Here is a 23,902-nt window from a genome sequence, read left to right as displayed (position 1 = left end):
CCAAAATTATAAACTATCAAAATGGAATTTCCCACCAAAATTCTTCTCCAATTTCTCACATCTAAAATTGAACCATGAATTGCCACTATTTATAGGCAATTTGTACAACCATGAGGTGTTACAATTGGACACTAATCATAGGTAGAAAATAGACACATGAGACATTTGAGAATTAAGCACTTGGACATGGTTCAATTTGACACTTTGGAGACACTAGCAAATGAAGATGTTGACACATGGGTTAGGATTTATTAAGGCATTTTTCCTTTTTGACACCTAAGATGGGCATCTATTCTTGATAATGTTTATAAAATATATTAATTATACATAATTTTAGAATTATGCTGTTAGATTTATTTTTAAATGGAAAAGTATTTTGCACGTAACAAATGGTGCATGTATGTATACATATATTGATTTCATGAAGGAATAAAAAACAACTGAAGGGCCAATGGGTAAGACAAAAAATATGATCATTACTATTCAATTACTGAAATAAACATGCATATACATGCATATGTAAGTTGAAGTATGACCTCAAAAAAAAAAGTTGAGTGTGAGAATGTTAAGACGTCTTAAACTATTATTACTCCACCATTGATAGTATCTTTTTCGTTGGCTCAAATTTACATTGTTAAAAAACATATATTAATATTGTCTAATATATATATCGCTAATGTTAAAGGCCGTTAAACAACATTGCTTCAAAAATTTGGAACGTGATCTACGACACTAATTAAGAAAAAGAAAGGAGAAGTATATAATTTAATCTTTATATACATGTGTGTGTATATATATAGATATATATATTTATGACCTCTCACTAGTGACATTCAAAGTGTTCTCAAAGTTGCTAGAACACGATCTTCTTCACTAATTATTAAGCCTTAAAAATAAGATAAAAAAAAGAAGAAGACGATATATTGAATTATGTATAAATATTTTTACCTCTCACAAATATTCAAGGCGGTTAAACAACATTTTACTCTAAAAAATTGGAACACGATCTTCTATATTGATTTATAAACCTTAAAAATAAAAATAAAAAATCATGAGAGAAAAAAAAGGAAAACAAAAAGAAAAATAAGATGAAAATATAAGCATCAGATTGTTATTGAAAATGAATGAAGACTGAACGAAAGGTCTTTGTATAAAAAGAAGAGGTTACAAAACTTTGGATATTATACAAACTTTTAATGTCATATAATTAAGCACTATTAAATGAGGATGGAAAATTTTTTCCTATTCTAATATTTTAAAGGCAAAATGAAGCGTAATCAAAAAAGAATTTTAAAAGAAACAAACCAAAAAATAAAAATAAAACCTACGCATTGTACACACCCACACATCCACATAGTACTAAATGAAGGGCACATATAGTACTTAATTAAAAAAAGGGCAATACTGTACAAAAAAATTTTCCACAGCTGTAATTTTATATACATTATATAGATACAGATATAAATTATAGATTAATTTAATTTAGAAACATACGCTAATTTGTAGTTGTTCCAAGTTTAATGATATGTAATTTCATCATTAATTTAACGGCATGGTTGTTATCATTTTTGACATTCGTGATGTATGTATGTATATTATATACATTCTCTCTAATTTCAACCACCTGACACCCCTTTAGAAATGAGTATGAATAGAGATCTTGTTCATCAAGTACTTATCAATTTATTTGTCAACATGAACTTAAGTCTTAACTCAACAGGATTAACACCTATAAGTTGAGAGTTCTCACTCGAACTTGTTCTACTAAAAATCAATTTATTTAATTGTTATATTTTCTTTTATAGTAAATGATGATAATCTTAATCAATCAAATGGTAAACTGTATATTTGTTTTACAATTTTTTCCTTGTTAAACTAGAAATTCAATTTTTTTTAAATATAACATGTACAAAACATAATTTACATTCCCCTTGTTTTACAGTTGATATTTTAATTACCGAAATTTCATAATTAGTATTATAGTTTTCAAATTTCGAAAAGTGTAATAACAAAATTAAAATTTCAAATAGTTAACTGTAATGAACCAGCTCTCTAGTTCTAAAAAAAAGAAAAAAAAAGACACTAATGAGCCATAAAATCTGTTGTTCAATGTCAGAATTTTATTATAATAATTTTTAGAAATTTAAAAATGCATTTACTAATGAGGAGCTTGAGGTTTCAATAGCTACCAGTACAACTTCTACCTGTTCACGTGTGATTTTGTATTTTTCATTTATGCTTAATATTTGTAGGCTATAAAATCTTATTTTATCTATCTTTGATCTTTGTAAAAAGAAAAAAAAAATTATAATTCTTCTTTTTAAATATGTAATAAATTATTCAACAGAACCAAATTAACACTTGTTGATCATTTACATGTTGAAAATATTTCTAAATAAACAAAAGTATATAGTCGTGCATTATTATATGTGTTAGATTTTTCAAAATCTTTGTTAAAATTACGTGTTTATCATATAAGTTGCATGTCTGTGTCTTATAGGTAAGTGCGTAATAAATCTCTACTTTTATTTAATTTTATTTTTGTCCAATAGGTTATTGAATTTTAAAAGTGTCTAATAGGTCCCAAATTTTCAATTTTGTATCTAATAGATCCTTGACTATTACATATTTTTAAAAATCAAATCTAAAGTATATATTATTGACTTAAACTTGGAGGTTCAACTACGAGTCCTCACACGTTGTTGATCTAAAATACATTTTTCAATGTTAAAAAATCTAGTTCGCAAATTAAATTTTGCATATGATAGAATCATACACTTTTAATTTTATGTCGAAAATTTCTAAAAATGTCAAATGTGTCTAGAATTATTACACATAAAATTGAAGGTTCAGAGTCCCATTAAATACGAACTTGAAATTTGATGGACCTATTAAACACTTTTTATAATTGAGACAAACTTGTTGGATACAAACCTAAAAGTAAATCTAATACTTAGAAACCAAACTTGTAATTTAACCTCTAATTTAGATTCTTATTAAATGATTATTAAAACATTAATGATAAAAACTAAAACATTATTTTTTTGTCAATGCTGAATTCTGGACTCTAGGATCTACGGTAAGCTGACCGGCTGAACTGAGCGGAGCAAGCTATACAAGGAGACGTGCACGCAAAGAACAAACACTATGATGCTCAAAATCAGACTAAAGCTCGAGCTAAGTAAGTCAATTCTAAGCAGAATCGCGTACCTGATTGAGTGGAGTGACGATGTATTTATATGAGTTAGGTTAGAATCTTTCTGTTACGACAATTGTTAGTTTGTTACCAAGATTGTTGAGTTTTTCCCAACTCTATGACAAGGTTGTCGAATTCTTAGTTGAGGTGGGACGAACTTGAATACCTTTGCTTTTGTCTAATGCTCCAAGTCATTGGCACCAAGCTGCGCAGGTCGGTAATGATTTAGGTTGGTGTTTAACCTTTTCGAGGCTATCTCCAGTTTGGCTGACTTATTTGGTACCACTCTGGTCGAACTTGATAGGTCGATCAGTAGGATGAACTATTCATCCTTACTAATGGATGAATTTAATAGCTCGATCGTCCAACCACTCAAAATGATTTATTCTTATCTCGTCACGTGATAGGTCATATTTTACTCACTGGTTTTTTTATTTTTTAATAAAATTTACAGCTTAAATCACACCATTGAAAAGTTGAGTGCCTAATATGAAAGAAATAAAAATGTCGAGGGATGAAAAAGGAAATTGAAAATTTGTTATTTATTTATTTGGATGCACGGAGTTGGCGAGGGCAGAGTAATGGTCAGTCCCTAATCAATTTCGAAATTGGACGGACAGTGGTAAACATGTGAGGGCATATTAGTAATCTCGTTTTAAGCACGGGGGACAAATTCGTAATTCCAACGAAGATAATTCTGAACCCGCACTACATGAATTAATTTATTATTATCTTTTCCTTCAAAAAGAAAAACAAATACTGGTCTATGAAGAAAAGCAATGGAGGGGCCAGTCGGTTTGTGGGGGCGAGCGAAGGTAGAGAAATCGAGAAAGCAAAAAATAAAAATAAATAAATAAATAAAGGAAGTAAAAGAAAAAAGAAAAGCTATTAGGATTACTACGGCCAGAGAAAAATACAAACTCAGAATTAAAAAAAATAAAAAAGAAAAAAAAATTTATTAATTTTGGTGAAGAAGCTGAGAAGGTGGAGCTGGTAGCATCCAGTTTTTCCTCCTCACGGACCTGACCCTTTCCTCTCCATCTCTCTCTTTCTCTCTCTAGATTCAATCTCTCTCTCTCTTCCAAAAATTCAATTTCGGACCCCCAGGCCCTGCCATTTCTGAAATCGCACACTAATCTCTGGTTTTTTTTTTTTGGTGGATTTGTGTTAGAGATTTCGTATTCGTGGTGAATTAAGGCTTGGATCTTCTTCAGATTTGGCCCAAATCTTTGCGGTTGAGCAGTGATGAGGAGAGGGAGAGGGGCTGCAGCGGCGGCGGCTGCGGCGGCGGCGGCGCGTGAAGGGATGGGATCCGGGAAGGAGCCGAGATACAGAGGCGTTCGGAAGAGGCCTTGGGGGAGATTCGCGGCGGAGATCAGAGACCCGTGGAAGAAGACCAGAGTGTGGCTGGGGACGTTCGATTTGGCGGAGGACGCGGCGCGTGCTTACGACGCGGCCGCCCGCACGCTCCGTGGCCCCAAGGCCAAGACCAACTTCCCCCTCGTCTCCAACCCCAATCCGACGTCGTTTTTCGACTACCCCTACCCTAATCCTCACCATCAAAGTCAAAACCCTCCCACCAACATCAACGCCTCAGATCCGTTCTCCGATCACCGATTCTACGCCGCCGCTGGGTTCCAGGAGCCGCCGGAGATTAATCCCCAGAGGCCCACTTCCAGCAGCCTGAGCTCCACTGTGGAGTCCTTCAGCGGGCCCAGGCCCCCCTCCGCCTCAACTATGCTCCCTGCCCCCCGCCGCTACCCCCGCACGCCGCCGCTCGTTCCGGAGGATTGCCATAGCGACTGCGATTCCTCCTCCTCCGTCGTCGACGACGGCGACATCGCCTCCTCCTCCTCCTCCATCCGCCGGAAACCCCCTCTTCCTTTCGATCTCAATATTCCTCCCTCCGATCAACCTGACTTCGCCGCCGATGATCTCCGATCTACCGCCTTGTGCCTCTGACCTCCCCTGCTGCTGCTGGTGGCGATGATCATAATGATGGCGATCAATAATTTAATATTTTATTATTATTAATCTCCACCTTTTTTTTTCTTTTTTATTTTTTTCCTCTTTTTCCTTACTTCACTGTTCTCGCAGGTAAAGAGAGAGATGAAATTACCCGACAAGATTATGAAAAATCAAAAGCAATGATTTATCGAGAGAATTATTTTTCTCTCTTTCTTTCTTTCCTTTTTCCCTTTTCTCTAGAAGATGATGATTTTTCATTTTCCCTTGCTGTTAGAGGTTTAATGGATTTGTAGTTTGAGATTTCTATTTCCCATGTGGGAGATTTCTCTCTCAAAAATCAGAGATATTAGAAACAAAGGATTCAATCTACCAAATTAAAAAGTCATCTGTTTCTTATGTGTTGCTCAAATTTATTTGTGGGTGTGTTGGGGATTGAATCGGATTGACAATCCTTTTTTTTTCTTCTGAAAATAAAAAGATTTATTATTAGAGAAATAAGAAAATTGGTTCAAATGTTTCCCAAATTTCTTTTTGTTCTCTCTGTTTCACATGGAAAATTGAGAGAAAGAATCACAATGTTAGTAATTCATTGAATGCCACCAAAACCAAGAGGATTGAGAAATGTTGGGTTAGGCAACCGAATTTGGGAGTGTTTGGGAAGTGGGATTGGGGTTGTCCCCCATTCGGAATAAGAATAGAATCGAGGCCACTCGGAAACTGGGGTCTGCGACCGTATGGTGGTGAGGCTCTCTTCATCTTCCTCTTCCGTTCCCACTGAACCACCGTGACCCACTCAACTACTTCTATTTTATTTTCCCATTAATTTTGCTCTTCAATTTTTTAATTCTAAATTATTCAGTTTTTTTTTCTCTTTCAATTTTAGTTTTATATTTAATCTTTAGACTTTTGTACACCAAACAATATTCTTAATGTAAAAGCACTCTCTATATTGAATGTTTATGTGCTTTTTTTTTCAAAGTTGGAATATTTGCACGAGTTGAACTATGCTTAAATTGATATTAATACTTAAATTGATATTTAATATTAATATGTTGACTATGGTTAAATTATTTTTTAAAGAAATTTGAAAGCACTTTTTAAAGAGAAGTAATTGGTACGCTTTTTAATATATGTTGGAGAAATATGAATAGAAAACTTGAGAAAACACAAAATAAAAATTCGAACCCAAATATATGTTGAAGAAATATGAATAGAAAACTTAAAACAACACAAAATAAAAATTCGAACCCAATGCAGCATTGTTTCTTTAAGACAATTTTGTTCTCTCTCTGGTGCTCAAGATTCACGAACAATGGTCGCCCAAGATAGGACTGATTTACCAATCTATAAATGTAACACTTCACGCACAGGACTCAACGAACTTTAGTATTTAAGTATTCATACATAGGGAAAAGAAAAAAGAAACACTAAATAGGTATGGAAGCTATAATTGTAAACCGAAATCAAATCTATGGAAGCATTGGTTTATACATTTCTCTTAGTCTCAACTCTAGAAATAATTTTTTTCGCTATCTTTTTTTGCGAACCGCCTAAAGTTCCAACTAAAAAGGTGAAATGATTTCTCAAGGTCATCATGGACCAAGATCCAAACAGATCAATCTTGTTGAGAGGTACTGCAATTGAGACCAGGAAAAACGGGAAGGTTCCTTCAGAGCCAGGATCAAACTCTTCTTTTGAGTATGATTAGGTCTCGTTGTAGTAGAACCTGGTGAACCGGGCATTTCCGCCTTCATTTTGTCGTGCTGCTATGATGTAACGTGCAGTGTTTCGATTCTTTCGAACAAGAGAGGTTTGATGCTTTTGATTTCATTGTATTCAATTGAAGTAATGAGCCTCACAATATTGGAATATTTGTGGTCATAGTATCACGAAAAATTGTGTTTCTTTATTTTATCAAAAATTAATTTTGTTAAAAAAATTCCAACAATATATGAGTGGAATGTTGTTAGGTTGATTTATATTTTGCTGAACCAAAAATCTATACATCCTGAGGAAGTTGAAGATGAGTCTCATGTCGACTCTCCAACTTATTCCATCAAAACGACACTCGCATGACCAGCAAATTCCCTGATTTTCGACAACCAACACTTCTTGATTAAGGAGTAACATACTCTCTTATTATTATTTATTTTTTTCCCTTATTTTTCTCTCTAGACATTTTTACGCCCTTATAGTAAATTTTTAATTGGAAAATATTTGGCTGTTAAAGGGTACGGAGGAATCTTGTCTTAAAAGGGTCTGGAGGAATTTTTATAAAAATTAACTAGCTATCAAGTTTTCAATAAGAAAGACAACTATTTTCCCTTCTAATTTGTCTTACTGCTTCATTAGTGTCTTGTAACTCAATATTATTTTCCTTATATTTACAAGCAGAGATGAGACAATTGAATTTAAGTATATACAAATATTCTTCTCTAGTTACGTTTTAACTCACATAAATTTACTTTCACTAATTTCTTAATCTACCAATATTAAGTATAGCAAATTCAAGATTTTGTATCACCGGGCCAAATATATAAAATTTTGGTGATTTGTATGAATTTACACCTTACATTTAAATAAATGTTGCAATCTTCAACTTAATTTTAAAAAATGTTGCAAATTTTACTTGTTGATAAATTTTCCTATGTGTCAAATGAGTTAGAAAACACATATTTGGTATGAAATTGATATGTTTTAGACAAAAACAACATTAGAATTGGTTTTTAAAGATAGATTCTTATGTTTTGGTAGATTTATTTAATAGTGTATTTGGTGCATTAATCCAACTAAGTTGAGAATCTTGATTTTTAATAAATGAGTGATCTTTTTTTATAAATTTTTATTTAATAAACTTTTTTGTTTTTTTAACAACAAATATAGAAATGGATTGAATCTACGCCCTCGACAAAGAATGAATTAACAATGGTTTGAATAGAAAATAAAAAATTACTTATTATCAATGAGAAAATATATTTTAAAAATCATAAAAAGCCAAGTGTGAGGCTTGATGGCGTGAATGAAAGCGAACATTTTGATAAAAGAGGGGCCTGATCCCTTGGTGGACCGGCCAGTGCTACATTGTCTCACCAACGTAGCTTCCCTCTGTGAACTCCTTTTATCGTACCATCCGTGAAATTTCATATTTTCTATTTTATGTTTCAAAATTAATTTTTTTTACTTAAATTTTTGATAAAATTTCTAAACATAATATATATTTATAGATTTTCATCTTTTTTTTTTCCTAAACATAATGGTGCATAAAATGATTCTTATTTGAGTCATTAAAAAACGACAAAAAAAAACATGTATGTCATATCTTAAACTTTTTGAAATTACTTATATATGATAGGTAATCAAGTATTCTCTAATTTAAGAATTATTAACATTGCATTGTAAAAAAAGAAAAAAAAAAACTAAAAGTTGAATATTCAATCAAATAATCTAAACTAAAATTAGAAAACATAAGATAAAGGAGAAAAACCTACCGGAAGAGAAAAGAAGCTCAAGTTTTGATGAATAAAAAGTTGCGAGAAAGAGTAAAAAACAAAACTCTTTATATAGTTGTTGAAAATAAAATGTTACGTAACTTCAGAAATTCCTTATTGATTATAATTAAGAATAAGTTATAACTTTTTTAATTAATTGATCATAGAGACAAAACTACAAATATTCTAACTCTTTGTATTATAACTTTTGAGAGGGAGAGTTTTATGGAAGAAAAATTAATTTGAGAAAAGAATTTGTAATAAAATAAAATATTTTGAAAGAAATAAAAAAAGAAATAAAATTGGGGTAAGTGGCTAGAAGAGAAAGCGAAGGAATGTCTGAGGGAGAAAATTTTATATTGAATGACAAAATTATCTTCGAGAAGGAACGCTTAAGTGAGAAAATTTTATATTTGAATGATAAAATTATTTTAAAAAATAAATATGAAAATGTTTAAATTAAAAAAGGTAAAATAGAGATTTTTTCCTGCACGAGAATAGATTTTCTCCTTGACATGTATTTTTTCTCACTCACTTCTCATTATTACAAATGTATATATTTATTTTCTATCACAATTATTTTCTCTTCACACATTTTCTCTCACTAGCTTCAACCTCTCGCTGCATATACTTTGTGACAAATCTCTCTCTTACCACACGTTATTCCTTCATAGACTTTCTCATCCAGTTCCTCTCCCTTATTTCTTTTATAATAGTTCATTAAAATCAGTTTTGAAATATTATAACCAAAATAATAAAATGATTTATAGTTAAGTGTTTTAATAAAAAAAAGTTTATAATGGAAGTAATATCGATTTATATACATGTGTATATATAAAAATGGATAGGAGATATTTTTTTATGTCAATTTTACCTTTCTTTTACATGGACTTTCTCACTTAAGACAATTTGATCCTTCAAATACAAAAGTTAATATCTTGAAATATCCCTGCTCTAACTCTCTCTCTCTCTCTCACTATTTTCTCTCAAATTAATCTTTTCATATTATTGAATCATCAAAACAAGCTGCTAATTATTGAGTAACAAAGAAGAGTTGATTATTTTTTTCATTTAATAATGCAAAAAGTTACAATTTAAGTTAGAATAGATAAACTTGGTAAAAGTGATGATTTATTTTAAATTATAACTAATCATGAAATTTAAAAATTATTTTGGTAGCTATTTATCTCCTCCAACTACGTAATTAGCTCTTTGTTACTCTTTCTCCAGACTTTTTAAAGAATTTGAATAGTCGGATAAGAAAAATTTGTGGGTTTTCAAATTCGACCTAACTTTAAAAAACTTATTTTTCTGACCTCAAATTGCATTTTTTTTACAAACCAATTGCCTTTTTCTCTTGACAAAGGTGTATGTATTAAATAAGGTGTTCCAATTCGGGCAAGTTTGAAGAAACCTCGTCTGAATTTACCGAAGTCTTGCACTCAACTTATTTTTCTTGGACAATTTTTTTGTACTTCAGACATCACAAACTCGAGCCGGTTCGCATAACTTTCGTTTCATTAATGTCGTCATAAACTCTATTTTTATGGGCTAGTTTGGATTGTATGCCACCACCATAACCCAGGCGAGTAACCCATCAAACTTGCCTTGGTTTTAATGGATCCTACAAATCAATTGATTGCTCACCAACTTTTACTTCAAGATAATTTTTATTCTCATTGTTAGTTCAAAGAATAAAATTGTCTTATACATTATCCTCTTAGAATCTCACACACACCTTCCACTTTGTTTTCACTTTTCAAAGAAATTCACATTTTCAACATGTAGGTATTTTGAACGCTCAACTACAACGTTCATACTTTGAAGGTCGAATACATTTCGTCATTTTCAACCATTAGAGCGAGGTAGGTTCTCTATTGCTTCACTGTAATGTGCATTCTTAGGCTAGTTTCACTACAACAATTGTCACCTTCAATGCCAGTTGGTAGTTTATAGATAATGACGATTTTGAAAAAGTGGATCTACAATGTCGGTTTTAAAAAAGCAAATCTTTAATGTCAGTTAAGAACCAACTGATTATGGAGATACGAGGTCGTTTTCCAAGCGACATCGAATGTCGAAAAATAAATAAATAAATAATGTGAAGGAGTTGTGATACAATGTCAGTTGAAAAGCGACATTAAATATAAAAAAATAAATTTAATTATAAAACAAGTGTACTCTATAATGTCAGAATTCTAATGGCGGTTTCTAACGGTACTAAATATTTAGATATAATGTCATTTGAAAGGTGACATCTAAGGTTAAAAAAATAAAAAAAACAAAAAACAAAATAACCAAAAAAAAAACATGAAAAAAGAAAAAAAAAATAAAATTCGGATGACAAAAAAAACTATTATGTTATTTGGCTTATTTTTTATTTTTATTTTTGATATTGTTAAGTTAGTTTTATTTCCTCCCAGTAGCAAATTAAAATATCTAGATTTTCTTTTAAAAAAATTATGGTTGGAGATAAAACAGAAAGAGAGAAAAAACCCTAAGTTTTCTCTTTCCTTTCCTTCCTCTCCAAGCCGTCATCCCCTTCTTCTTCGTGAAACCGATAGCTACCTCCAGAGACCCATCTTCGTCGGCAAAACACCGCGACGCACTACAGCAAGTTCCAGCGGCCGTCTCCGACTATCCATCTTTTCCTTCGGTAGGCCACGACATGACAATAGTTCTCTATGAGCAACGGCCTTCGACCATTTTTTGTTTCTTTAAAACCCTAGCATATCTCTTCATTTGTGTTTTAATCTCCTTAAGCCAGCCGTCACCCCTTGTTTTCTTTCTTGTTTGTTAAACTAGCAACACCGTGGTTCATAAACTAGATCTGGCAGTGTGAGTGACAGTGCAGCCCAGATCCACAAGCCATAACAACAACCACCCATGACCCCCTTCGAGTATTTCCATTTTCTCAATCTAAGAACTTACAAATCGGACTAGAAAACGGGTACGTTTGAACTTCTCTCTTGCACTATTTCAATTGCATTTATTCAATTTTGTAACAAGTTTCATTCTGGGACTTTTACAATGGCTTATGAACTGAATGAAATCACCAACAACGTGACATAAATCCCCCAATGTTGTCATTTTTGTTGCATTAAAATTTGGCCCTTCGCATCCACAAATACGGCTTGTGTCCAACAAATCCTAAATCATGATCATTTCCCTATAAATAGTCCCAAAATTTGACTGAAAATCCAAGTAAGGTTTTATTTCTCTGAAAGCTGTACACTATTTGCTTTAATGTCGTGCTATAGTTAGTCTCGAATCAGAGATTTTATTTTCCTTCATTTAATTTTAAATTGATTGTTAATTAAATTTATCTTTACTACCGGGCTCTAAACTCCAACTTAAATTAATAATTACCGGACTCCGTGTGGTGGGTTTGTTTTAAGGGGGATGGACTTCTTTCCTCTTCGGCTTGGACGCGTTGGGCCTCCATTGAGGTAATTTAACAAAAGGAAAAGAAAACCCTAGCCCCAAACCCCTTTTCTTCTTCTTATTCTTTCTTCTACCCTAGCTGCCCCCCCACCCCCCAGATTTCTCCTTCATCTTCCAACCCTGCCGCCCCCTTCTCTTGTTTTCCGGCAAGGAGCAGCGGCTCCGGCGGCGCCCTTCAGATCGAGCAGCAGCGCTGCGGCGCTCCTTCGAACAGCAGCGGCGACGTCCCGATCCAGCAGCGGCGTGGCCCCCCTCCTCACAGCGGCGCACGGCGGACTGTTACAGCGGCGGACCGGCGACGCTCCCCGACGTTCCGACAGTCTGCAGCAGCGGCGGCGCACCCCGGCGATCTGCAACGAACCAGTGCGGCCTCCTCCTCGCGGTGGCGCACGGCGGACGGGCGGTACAGCAGCGGAACAGCGGCGACTTGCTGCTACGACCCGACGAACAATGACTCCAGCGACGGGATCTGTACGTTACAGCGGTGTTTAGGACGTTTGGCGGTGACCCACATCTGTTCGAAGCTCGATTTAGGCTACCCACACCTTGGCGAGTTAGATCTAGGTGACCCACATCTATACGAAGTCGGTTTTGGTGGTAATGCGTCATTCGAACCCTTTTAGAGTTAATTTCGAAGGATAAATAGCGTACGTAACGTGCTGTATTTTCTGTTTTGGTGTGCTTAGGGTGAGGTCGACGCAAAATTTAAGGGCGAGGTTGTGGGTAAGTAGACAAGGGGCGTGTGCGTGTGTTAATGTATGCTCGATGGTCTCTAACGTGCTGATTTTGTGACGTTTAATGCTGATTTTGTGATGTTAGTCGATATACTTGGAATAGTGTTGGATATTTGTCGATGAAAATGGTGAGTTTTCTGCTTGCTAAACTGTGAGTATTGCTGTGGTAATGTTTGTTGCCTGGATATGCATGTTTTGTTCGGTGTGTTTAGTGAGCTATTATCCTTAGTAATACTTGTTAAATAATGGTGTTGGATATTGAGCATGATTGAGTTATTATTTCGTTATTAGAAAGTTGTTAAGGTTGAGGAAGCATGCTGAATTGTACTTGTGAGTTGAAAGATGCAGGGTTAGTGGCATAAGAAAGTTTATGGTAAGACTCTGGTGAAAGTTGGATTCTTGAAGGGAATGAAAGAGTGGGTGTCAGGGCCTCGGGTATAAATGGTCGAGGGCTGATACGCCACTAATGGAGTGAATGAGTGAGTGTCAGGGCCTCGGGTATAAATGGTCGAGGGCTGATACGCCACTAATGGAGTGAATGAGTGAGTGTCAGGGCCTCAGGTATAAATGGTCAGGGGCTGATACGTCACTAATGGAGTATCGAGGCCTCGGGTATAAATGGTCGAGGGTCGATACGAGGAGTCCTTTGGGAGGAAGACTATTGGGGCCTTGGGTATAAATGGTCAAGGGCCAATAGATGGTGAAGTCATCGGGGTCTCGAGTATAAATGGTCGAGAGCCGATGCAGCAGTGTCGGGGCTCTAGGTATAAATGGTCAGGGGCCGACTCTACTCGAAGGAGATAACTGTGGGAGGTTAGGATAACTGTGATAAGCGTAGGGGTACTTGTGATGTTAGGGAGACTAGAGGTTGGTTGTTAACGTGTTTCCTGGTTGTGGTTGTCACTAAAATTTGATGGAATGTGTATATGTTTGAATGCATAATGTATTGAAAAGCATGATTACAAATGTTTCTTGATATAGTTGAGCATGACGTGTGTGTGTGTTGGCGAGGGCTACTTACGGAGTATATTTTATATACTCACCCCCCCTCTACAATAATTGTTTCAGGTGAAGGACTCGTGGGCGACCATGGTGATGGGACGGAGGAGACATGACGAGCGAGGACCATAGGCTGCTTAGTTATTCCTGTTTAGTTTAAGTCATTGGTTAAGGCCTTATGTTATGGCCAATAAACGGTTTATTCGTATTTGAATAATTGAGAGACTTCCCCTTGTTGTTAGTTTCACTTCGGGATAGGTGCCTGTTTGAGTTTTATTCCATTTATTGAGATTCATCTAGATTGAATAATAAACTTGCCTCGTGAGGTGGTTCACAAATGTTGTTGAATGATATTCTATGGGATTGATTTATCGCTAAATTGATGAGAATTGGAACTTGATTTTATATGTTTATTTGCATAGGAAGTTGGCAGGATGTAGTTGGGGTTAATTTAATTAGTTGGGTAGTTAAGGTGACCTAGAGGTGTGCGGGAAATTCTGGGTCGTTACAATTATTGAGTTATATTGGTTTTGCTTTTCATGTTTCTGCGCTACTTAATTCATTTGTAGAAGGTGCAAGAAGTGATCCTCAAAACGCATAAAAACGCAAAAATCCAGGTGGTGGAAGATACACCTTATGGTAATCGAACTAAACTTGCCAATAACAGTTTTTGAATTTTAGGTTACAAATTGATATACATGTTTGATAAACTTTGTGGACACTAAATTTGTTACAAGAATGATAAAAACTTCAAAAATGTATATTTTTTAAATGATATTGGTAACCTCTGGCTGTGTATTTGAGAAACATCACACTAGTTCTCAATTCTTCCCTTGCAAGTATTTTGTATTATTCTCTTTTAATATTCTTATTTGTGGAGGCCACCAATGTGGACTAAATCAGCAATCACACTTACTTTTAATTGTACAGTCAACAAAAAATTCTTTGGCTGCTCACTTACTTTTCAGGTGGATACATAAGCAATAGTTGGAAATATAAACAATAAACCTCATAAATTGGTGGAACATGTATATAAATCAAATTTTCATAAAGTTTCGCGTTATAGCAAACATGAATTTTACCCATTCAATCGTCCTGTGAATTAAATAGCTTCTTGGTGTTTCTTGAATTATAACATGTTGGCAAAATAGAGCCATAAAGAATCCAATGAAATGAGATATTTGCTCATGAGTGGTCATCTTATACTACGACTTACAATAGACAAATAATTTTACTTATTTGCTTTCTATCCTCACGTAACATGGGGATCTTACCATTTTTTCTATGTCATGTTTTAAGTAACACAATATTTCCATGGAATGTAACACTAAAAACCTTAAAGCGTCTCCAAAGCAAGTACCATTCATATGTTTCCTTAGTTATAGATAAACAATCAAAGGGGTACGTAGGGGTACGTAGTAAGTATTCTGTTCATTACTTTATCTCATTGACTTTCAATTAATTTGCAGGATTTGTTAATCTCTTCAATTAATTTGCATGATTTGCTCGTCCTTTCTTTCAATTAACTTACATCTACATTGAGTTTCAAATTATACTGCTAATTTTTTTGTTGGCTCCCTTTTTAGGGGTGTTGGTGCTCTAGTCAAGGTGAGCTAAATTAATGGTTTAAAGTACATCTAATTGCTATAGTTAATTTTGAATATTAATAAAATCCAAATTTTTATTAGAAAGCATACCAACACAAATATACTTTAGGTTAGTTTTGAGTTAAGTTTGAACAAAAATCATGTTAAAAATAATGTATTACTGGAGCTTTTTAAAGTTATGTTTGTTGAGTTAATTTTGTGGTGTAAAAATATAATCTTACTGACATTTTATTTTGTACGCAGATTGGGAACTATTGAGATATTAATGGAAGCAAGTGATTGAGAGCAATAAAAACTTCATACCTCTAGTTCAACCTCTTGAGACTCATCTGTCACGAGTAGGTTGGTCTATTGTTCAAGTTGAAATGTTTAAGCCAAACCGAACATAGCTCAAATGGTTAAGGCATCGAACTACACTTATTTAGTAGATGTAAAAAATACAGTTTTATTACTTTATATTTTACTATGTAAAGACCTTCCTGTATTAGTGAGCTAATTAACATTTTGCTCATTTTGTTCATTTTAACTTTTTAATGAAGTTATTGTTACGCAATGAAAGAGCCAATATTAGTTTATGATAGTTGTGAATTAATGTCGTGAATGTTGTTGAATTTTGTATGTGTTCTGGTTTGCTAAATTCTATTGGATGTGTATTAGGATTTGTGATGATTAGGTTAAAGGAGTTATGTGTGTGCATTTTATTATTATTATATTGGATTGTATAAATGTTTTGGTGGTTAGATTGCTACTTAGAAAAGTATTGGTATGCATGACCTTTTTGTTTAGTGGATTGCTAAAAATACGTATCATTGCACTATTTTTTATTACTAAAAATAATTTCATATAAGTTTTATAGGTATTTTGATATGGTATATGTACAAGATTTTATTAATTTTTTGCAGGTTTTTGTAAAAACAATGTTAGTTTAGAATTGACATCATAACTACCCGTAATTGTAAATATGCAATAATATTCAATGCAATTTTAGTTATGAAGGAACAATGTCAGTTAACGAGCGACATTGTTCGAATAAACAATGTCAGTTGGGAACCGACATCGTAAACTAACCGACATTGTAGCATACAATGACACAGGATTCCATGTCAGTTGACAATCGACATTGTAGCACTGCAATGTCGGTTAATTAGATGTCGGTTGTTCAATAACTAACATCATTAGCGACGATGACACATGATTTGATGTCGGTTGCGAAACCGACATAGTATATATATCATGTCAGTTCTAAAATGACATTAAAAGCCAATTTTGTTGTAGTGCTTATTTCAAGATTTAATGTGTACTGTTGGATTTCTCCCAATCTTGCTAAGTTGAATTCTTGGATTTTCTTGTTTTGGACGTTTGAATTTGTTAGTTTAGAAAAATTAAGTTTTTGAATTTTGGGAGGAGATTTTTAATTAAATTTAATTCAAAGTTTTGAAAATTTATTTTTTCCCATTTGTTGAGGGTAAAACCGAGAAGGGTGCGTGTCCACTCACAAAGAGGTGTGAGACCATATACGGTTACATACTGTACATGGTGGTGGCAGGAGACGCACGGTTTTGGTACGGGTAGCACGCCTTCTAGTGGCAGGCGACAAGCCGCAGAGCTGCAGGCGGTGGCACCATCCGCTAGTTGTCGGGAACGTACACTTGCGACAGGCCCCGTACCGCGCGGCGTGTACCTACCACCTTCAATTGTCGTCCTTCTTGGTTGGCCACCAGAGCCTATATCAGGAAGGACCCTCACCTTCATCAAGTAAGTGAAAAACCTGTAACTAACACTTAAGGTATTTTTTTTCCTATTTCCTACTCTGATTACTGACTTGAGCGTAGGAGTATTTTAGGCAAGACACCGCATCAGCGTCAAGTTTGTGGTTCAAGGTCTTTTCATCCTCCGACAAGGCTACTTGTCCGAGGGAGTTGTACGGTTTAAAACCCTTTGTGCAAGTGTACACAACCGTTGTAGCAAGTGATAAAAAGATCGTATCCACAGGGATGGATAACTAAGCACTTCAATATTTTACTTAAGAAAACTAAATAAGCTTAACAAACGTATGGTTGAATACAAAGACTTTGGAATTTAAATGAAATAGTGCATAAAATGCTTACTAACTAACTGAATAGATAACAAATGAATATAGTTCGATTTTAGAAAAGTGAATTTCAAACAGGGGTTAACTACTGATGTAACAAGGATAAGAGGAAGAGTTTTTGTGACTTCTTCTGGACTCACATGTAAACAACACTACAACATTAACGATGTAATATACTGGCCAAACAGAACTGTAATCTTCCCAGATTTCCTAGATTTTCTGCTATTACTTTTTAGGGAAAAAACATGACAGCATAGCAACACAGTTTATAGCCTTACTAGGTGAGCCTTATTCTTAAGTACCCACGCTCTAAACTCAAGTAGATATAGCACGAGTTGAAGCCAAACACTCCTTATTACAATTTTCCAAGAGCTAATAAATAGGTATTCCAATATGTTGGCCAATCACATTAAAAATCAAACGTTAAAAACAACTTCAACTCAATATATATATCATTATTAAAAACTGAAGCAAGGTTTACAACTCAAGAACAAGTTCACAACATCCTTCCACTTACAATAAACTTAGCTACGCAATGACATAAAGAAAAGGGAAGAAGAAAATACAAAACCCGTGCACTTAAGAGTACAAAAGAAGAAGAAAAGGAAGAAAAACAACAGCTTTTCACTGTATCAGCTCCCTTTTTGTCTTCTTCGGATTCCTCTCCAAGTGTCTTCCCCCTTCTCTTGTCTTGTTATCTTTAGGATTTGATCGATAATCAATAGAGGCACCCTTGAATGCAAGCTTTTATACCTCTCCTCAATTTTAGGGCAACCAAAATGGATAAAATGAGGCCCATCTCAATTTAAGGTGAATCTGCGTTTTACTGCAGTAAATTCTCGGATGACAATATGTCACTGTAGGGAAAATTTATAGTCTTCCGTACTATGGAGAACTTCCATACTCAAGTATCATTATTATTATAACAAATAAAAAATAGATATATTTTATATGGGACCCACACATTTAGAAGCAATATTGAACGTATTTTAATTTCTCTCTCTTAATTTAGTGGTATACATTCTCTCTCTTATTTATTACTCTTATATGTGATTATTATTTTTTAATATATTTTTCATTTCATTGTTATTTACATCTTCAATTTCTTTTCTTATTCTCAATTTTCATTCCTTAATTTTCTCCCTTCAAACTGAAAATTTTCATTTTTCTTGTAGAATGTTTGAACTTCAACTATTTTTACTTCACTATTAAATTATGTATGACTTTTCAATCTATTTTTAATTTTTGTTGTTATTTATTACTTTCTTTTTCTCTATTCCATTCTAATCATTTTATATCTTTTTTCATTTTTTAATGCATAAAATATTTTAATGCATTCATCCCCTGGTGAAGAAATAAATCTCCAGATATGTTATGTTTAATTTTTTCATTTTTAATTCAATAAAATGGAATTTTCAAATAAGTTTATGACATATTTTTTAATATATGTAAATTAATTAATCATATTTTATTATTCGATATTTATATTTATATAAAAAAAATTGGGTAATAAAATAGGTAACAAATAAAATATGTTGTATTTACTTTTTAAGTTTTTTTTATATCACTTTTTAAGTATTGTGAAGTATCTACTTTTAAAATTTTTGTTTTTATTTGAAAGAAAGTTACAAATAAAAAACAATATATCAAAATACGTAATAGATAAAATCTAATTAAAAAAATTATTAAACTATTTGAAAATAAAATTAAAAACAAAATGAAAATATCAAAATAAAATAACAAGCATTCTTTCTTATTTTAGAAATCTACAAATGACAATAGAGAATAAGATATAAAATTACTCAAATATAAATTTTATTGGTTTGAAGAAAGAGAAAAAAATGAAATAATAGTTACATTAACAAAAGAAAGTAAAGATATCAAATGTAAACTTACCATAACTTATTGGTTAAGATATATATCCCAATCAAAAACTCATAAATTTGAATGCATACATATGTTGTACTAAAATAAAAAAATTGCTGGAAAGACTTGCTTTTGTCGTGTTTCTAGTATTTGGAACAACTGTTTTCCAAGTTGGTTCACAACAAATACACTTTGTAGTAGTTTTGTCAATTTTATCCATAGCGGCCTTTTGAATTAATAAAAATGTTGCTGTTTTCAACTAAAAAAAATTAAGAGGTCAAAAAAAGAAAATAATGAAAGAGGAAAAAAGGAAACAAAGTGAAGAAAGAAAAAATTAGCAAATAAAAGTTAAGAATGAGAGAAATAAAAGATGTAAATAAGAAATTAATAAAAAGAGAAAGTAAATATAAGTAATAAATAGGAGAGAGTATGTATACCATTAAATTAAGAGAGAGAAAGTAAAATACGTTGAATAAATATTGCTTCTAGATGTGTGGGCCCCACATAAAATATATCTATTTTTATTTCTTATAATAATAAAGATACTTGACATGTGGCAACTTCTAAATAGAAGAAGTATGGAAGTTCTTCATACTACGGGAGGACTAGAAATTTTCTCGTCACTATCAGCTCTGTCCTTTCTGCATTTTTGATTATGATACTGTAGCATGAACAATGCTGCATCAAAACATTCAAAATTAGGCAATTCTTTGTAACTCTCAGCATTGTTAGCAAAAATAAGGAGGATAGTGAATTTATAACATTATTTTAATAACATTAGTGTAGATTGAGTGTTAGTGTGACTATCCTTAGCTAATTTATATGGAATTCTCTTTTGGAGAGTTATCACAACCCCAAACTTGAAATATTGGTTGTCCCCAAGCAATGATAATTCTACCTCTACACTCCCGAGAATGGAAAAAATAATGAATGCCAAAATCTCCCTCAAATGCCCATGATCCGTTACTACAGACAAAACCTTTATAATCTATTCAACTCTCAAGCTAGTTAGAAATCAATCCATTATTTGTACCAAGACTAAGGTGTTTTATTCACAAAAGACCACTTCATTCCACCCTCACCCTTGGCAGCCTTCAAACCTTTCCCCAATTTCCTTTCTTGAGCTAACTTCCACTCTCTTTAAATGCTAGCCTGCTACTACCCTTACTCATAGCTATGAGCTACTAGCCATTTCGAACCTTGCAGCTCTTTTTTAAAAATGTTTTTATCTCTTTTTATTTCTCTTTTTTTTTTCTGAACGATAGAGCTGAATTACGGGCCAAAATTTAGCATAGCTTTACAAATGAATACACTGCAAGGGAATTACAAGAATGAATGTTACAATAAAATGAAAGTCTCTCACCCCCAAAATTAAAGTGAAGCATTGTCCTCAATACTTGGTTAATGATATCGGAGAAATAAGGACAAGACTCCTCCAAACTTATAATGAAGATAGGATGAAGATAAATGATATAGGGAGTACTACCTATCATGATTGGTTCTAGAAGGGTGAATTTTTGCTACTTTTTCTAAGGCCATTAGCTTACTGGTAAGCGGGAAAAAGATATTCAGCCCTTGAAATTTTGCTAAGGTCAAATTTCTAGGGTTGACAGGGGATACTAGCAGAGTGAAGCTGCCCTTTGCTACTTAAAAACACCTTAGAAATAGGGCAAGAATGAACCTCTCTCTAACCGACTAACTTCAAGAATAGGCTTCCAGAATTTTGTCTAATCAGGACAATAGTTTGGACTCAACATGTATTATCAGCCATTCTACATTGGACCTCTCAATTTTCAACTTGGCTTGTCATTTTCCTTTTATTGAATTACACTGAGTGCAACTAAGAAACAAAAGCAAACTACCCTAGGTATTGAAAAACTAACAGCTACTAGAAATTAAACACTAATCTAAAACATGCAAGCAAATATAAGAAAGACAGAAGGTAAATCAGCATGGAAAATAAAATGTCAAGCATGGGAAACCAAATCCCCTCAGTCAGTCTTCTTCTTCTTCATCGCTAGAGCTGCTCGTGGGCTGAGATGCTCCAGCATTGATAATGTCCTCTACATGTTCGTAGGCTATGTTAAGTTCTTTCTCCAAGCAATCCAATAAGGTCTCCTTTTGTATTTCATTACTCAGCAAATTATCTATAAGTCTTAAGAGAGAGCGTTTTTCTATATCAGCAGGAAATTTAATAGGATTAAGAACAGAAAAGGTAACCCATTGATCGTTCACTCTCATGGTTCTCCCTATTATGTATATCTATTAACGCTCTACCAGTGGATAGAAAAGTCCTCCCCATAATTATTGGGATCTTGTTGTATGCTTCATAATCGAGGATGATGAAGTCAGCTGGGAAAATGAACTTGTCCACCTGCACTAACACATCTTCGATCTTGCCCTCTGGGTGAGTGATTGACCTGTCAGCTAGTTGTAGTGTCACCGTGGTGGGCCTTGCTTCACCAATACTCAACTTCTTATATACTAACAATGGCATGAGGTTTATGCTTCCACCCAAATCGCATTGAGCATGACCCACATTCTTACCTCCAATAGAGATTGGAATAGTGAAACTTCGTGGATCCCAAATTTTCTGTGGAAGCTTGTCTGTTAAAATTGCACTACACTCTTTGGTTAAAGCTACGGTTTCGAACTCTCCTAACCTCCTTTTTTTTAGTCAAGATATGCTTACAAATTTTTGCATAGTTGGGCATCTGCTCAAAAGTCTCCACTAAGGGTATATTGATGTGGAGTTGCTTCAACACATCCAAAAAATACTTGAATTAATTATCTTGGTTTTTCTTTTGAAGCCTTTAAGGATAGGGAGGTGGTGGTCTATATTCTTCTGGTGTGTCCACACTTCTCTGAACTGGTGCTTCTCTTGGTTCTGCTTCCTCCGTTAATTCTACTTCTGCTACTTTTTTTCCTCTACTAATTTCAAGTTTAGGTTGAGCTTTTGTCGCTAGTATCTGCTTATCCGATGCTCTAGCATCGTTCACTTCTTTATCACCAGCCAACACATTTTCTATAGTTTCCTCTGCATGGCAGTCTGCTTTATCTGCTCGCGTTTCCGAAGGGTATGATAGGGGTAAAGACTTGCTACACCTTAGAGTTATAGCTTTACAATGTTCCTTCATCTCTCTCTTGGGGTTTTCGGTGTAACTAGACAAAGTACCAAAAGGCTTATTTTTCAACTCATTTGCCATTTGCCCCAATTGGACTTCCAAATTTCTTAGAGAAGTTGCTTGGCTTTGGAGTGTTGCATCATTCTTCGCCATGTATTCTCTCATCATATTAGCCATAGAATTGAAGGAACTTGCTGTTGGATTCACTTCTTGCTGTTGATTAGACATTATGAGTCCAGGGAGGTGAATCGCCTTTTTCTGAGCTTGAAAGGCATTTTGTTGTCCTTAGTTTCCTTGATTGCCTCTCCAACTGAAATTGGGGGTGTTGCCTCCATCCTAGATTGTAAGTATTTGAAAATGGGTTGTTTGTATTGGGATTTACAAGACAGAAAATAGAAGCTGGATTTTTAAGGCAAGAATCATAATGGTGTTCATCCTCATAGTAGGAACATGAGATGACCATTATATTGCTGGCTCCTTGGCTAGTCGACGATGCTGTAGCACTATTCATGTTCTTAACCATATTGGTTAAATTAGTGATCCGGGCCTTCAGTGAAGCCATTGAATCATTGTTAGCAGCTCCTTCAATAGTTCTGTCAGTTATGGCTCTAAGATCTGACCACTGATGGTTGTTGGATGCAATCTTTTCCAAAATATCCACTGCTTCGACATATGCCTTAGATAATAAAGCTCCATTTGTCGAAGCATCCACTACCAACCTTGTTGCTTCATTTAGTCCATCTAAAAGGTCTCAATCTGGATACACTTAGGCAAACCATAGTGTGCGCACCTTCTTAGCAACTCTTTGAACCTCTCCCAGGATTCACTCACAGATTCTCCTAGTATCTGTTGGAAGTTATTGATTTCTCCCCTATACTTTGCATTCTTACTTGAGGGAAAATACTGTTGGGTGTGTTGCCCTAAACTCGTAGTTTGTATTTTGTAAAAACATATGTCTATTTAATAAAGTTTTATTCAATAAATTTGTTGTTGAATCATAGCTTTGCATTTTCCAAAATCCAATAAACTAAACATCCAAAGTTATTTATGATGTAATCGGGACAGTATATATACTGGGTATATAGTTGATATACGGGGTATATATTTGATATACCCCTGATATATGAATGGATAATGTCCCGTGAATAACCTAAAGGGTCTACAGTATATGGATAAGGCTGGGTACTTTATCCTGCCAACACTATGGATACGGCCCACTCTGTAAAGGTTACAGATGACTCGATCCAGGTCGTTCGTGTGGAGACATGCGAGTGGGGGTATCCTGTACAATGAGTTTGTATAAGACCGGACCACGAAATAGACAATCTTTAGATGTAACACCGTTAACTAATAGGTTGCCATTTCTTAGGATGACCAGGCAAC

General features: G+C 34.1%; 1 protein-coding gene and 1 long non-coding RNA gene across 3 annotated transcripts; both read left to right on the top strand.

Moving 5' to 3' along the window:
• The first annotated feature begins 4,149 nt into the window (after window positions 1-4,149).
• On the top strand, window positions 4,150-5,381 carry LOC148208556 (ethylene-responsive transcription factor 3-like). The gene has a single exon (XM_088119211.1). The coding sequence runs from the start codon at window positions 4,442-4,444 to the stop codon at window positions 5,156-5,158; it is 717 nt and encodes a 238-aa protein (XP_087975337.1). The 5' UTR covers window positions 4,150-4,441; the 3' UTR covers window positions 5,159-5,381.
• A 5,709-nt stretch (window positions 5,382-11,090) lies between these two features.
• LOC148208555 (uncharacterized) lies at window positions 11,091-14,227 on the top strand. 2 transcript variants are annotated; one of them, XR_015787177.1, is made up of 3 exons: window positions 11,610-12,693; window positions 12,783-12,819; window positions 13,899-14,227. It is a non-coding gene; the product is annotated as an uncharacterized LOC148208555 (long non-coding RNA). The 2 variants fall into 2 exon arrangements; XR_015787175.1 differs by lacking the exons at window positions 11,610-12,693; window positions 12,783-12,819 and adding an exon at window positions 11,091-11,602.
• Window positions 14,228-23,902: the final 9,675 nt, after the last annotated feature.

Source organism: Momordica charantia, assembly GCF_013281855.1.
Source record: "Momordica charantia cultivar OHB3-1 chromosome 10 unlocalized genomic scaffold, Mcharantia_2.0 BLBB01000010.1, whole genome shotgun sequence".
Classification (NCBI taxonomy): domain Eukaryota; kingdom Viridiplantae; phylum Streptophyta; class Magnoliopsida; order Cucurbitales; family Cucurbitaceae; genus Momordica; species Momordica charantia.
This window is presented reverse-complemented; position numbering and strand designations above follow the sequence as displayed.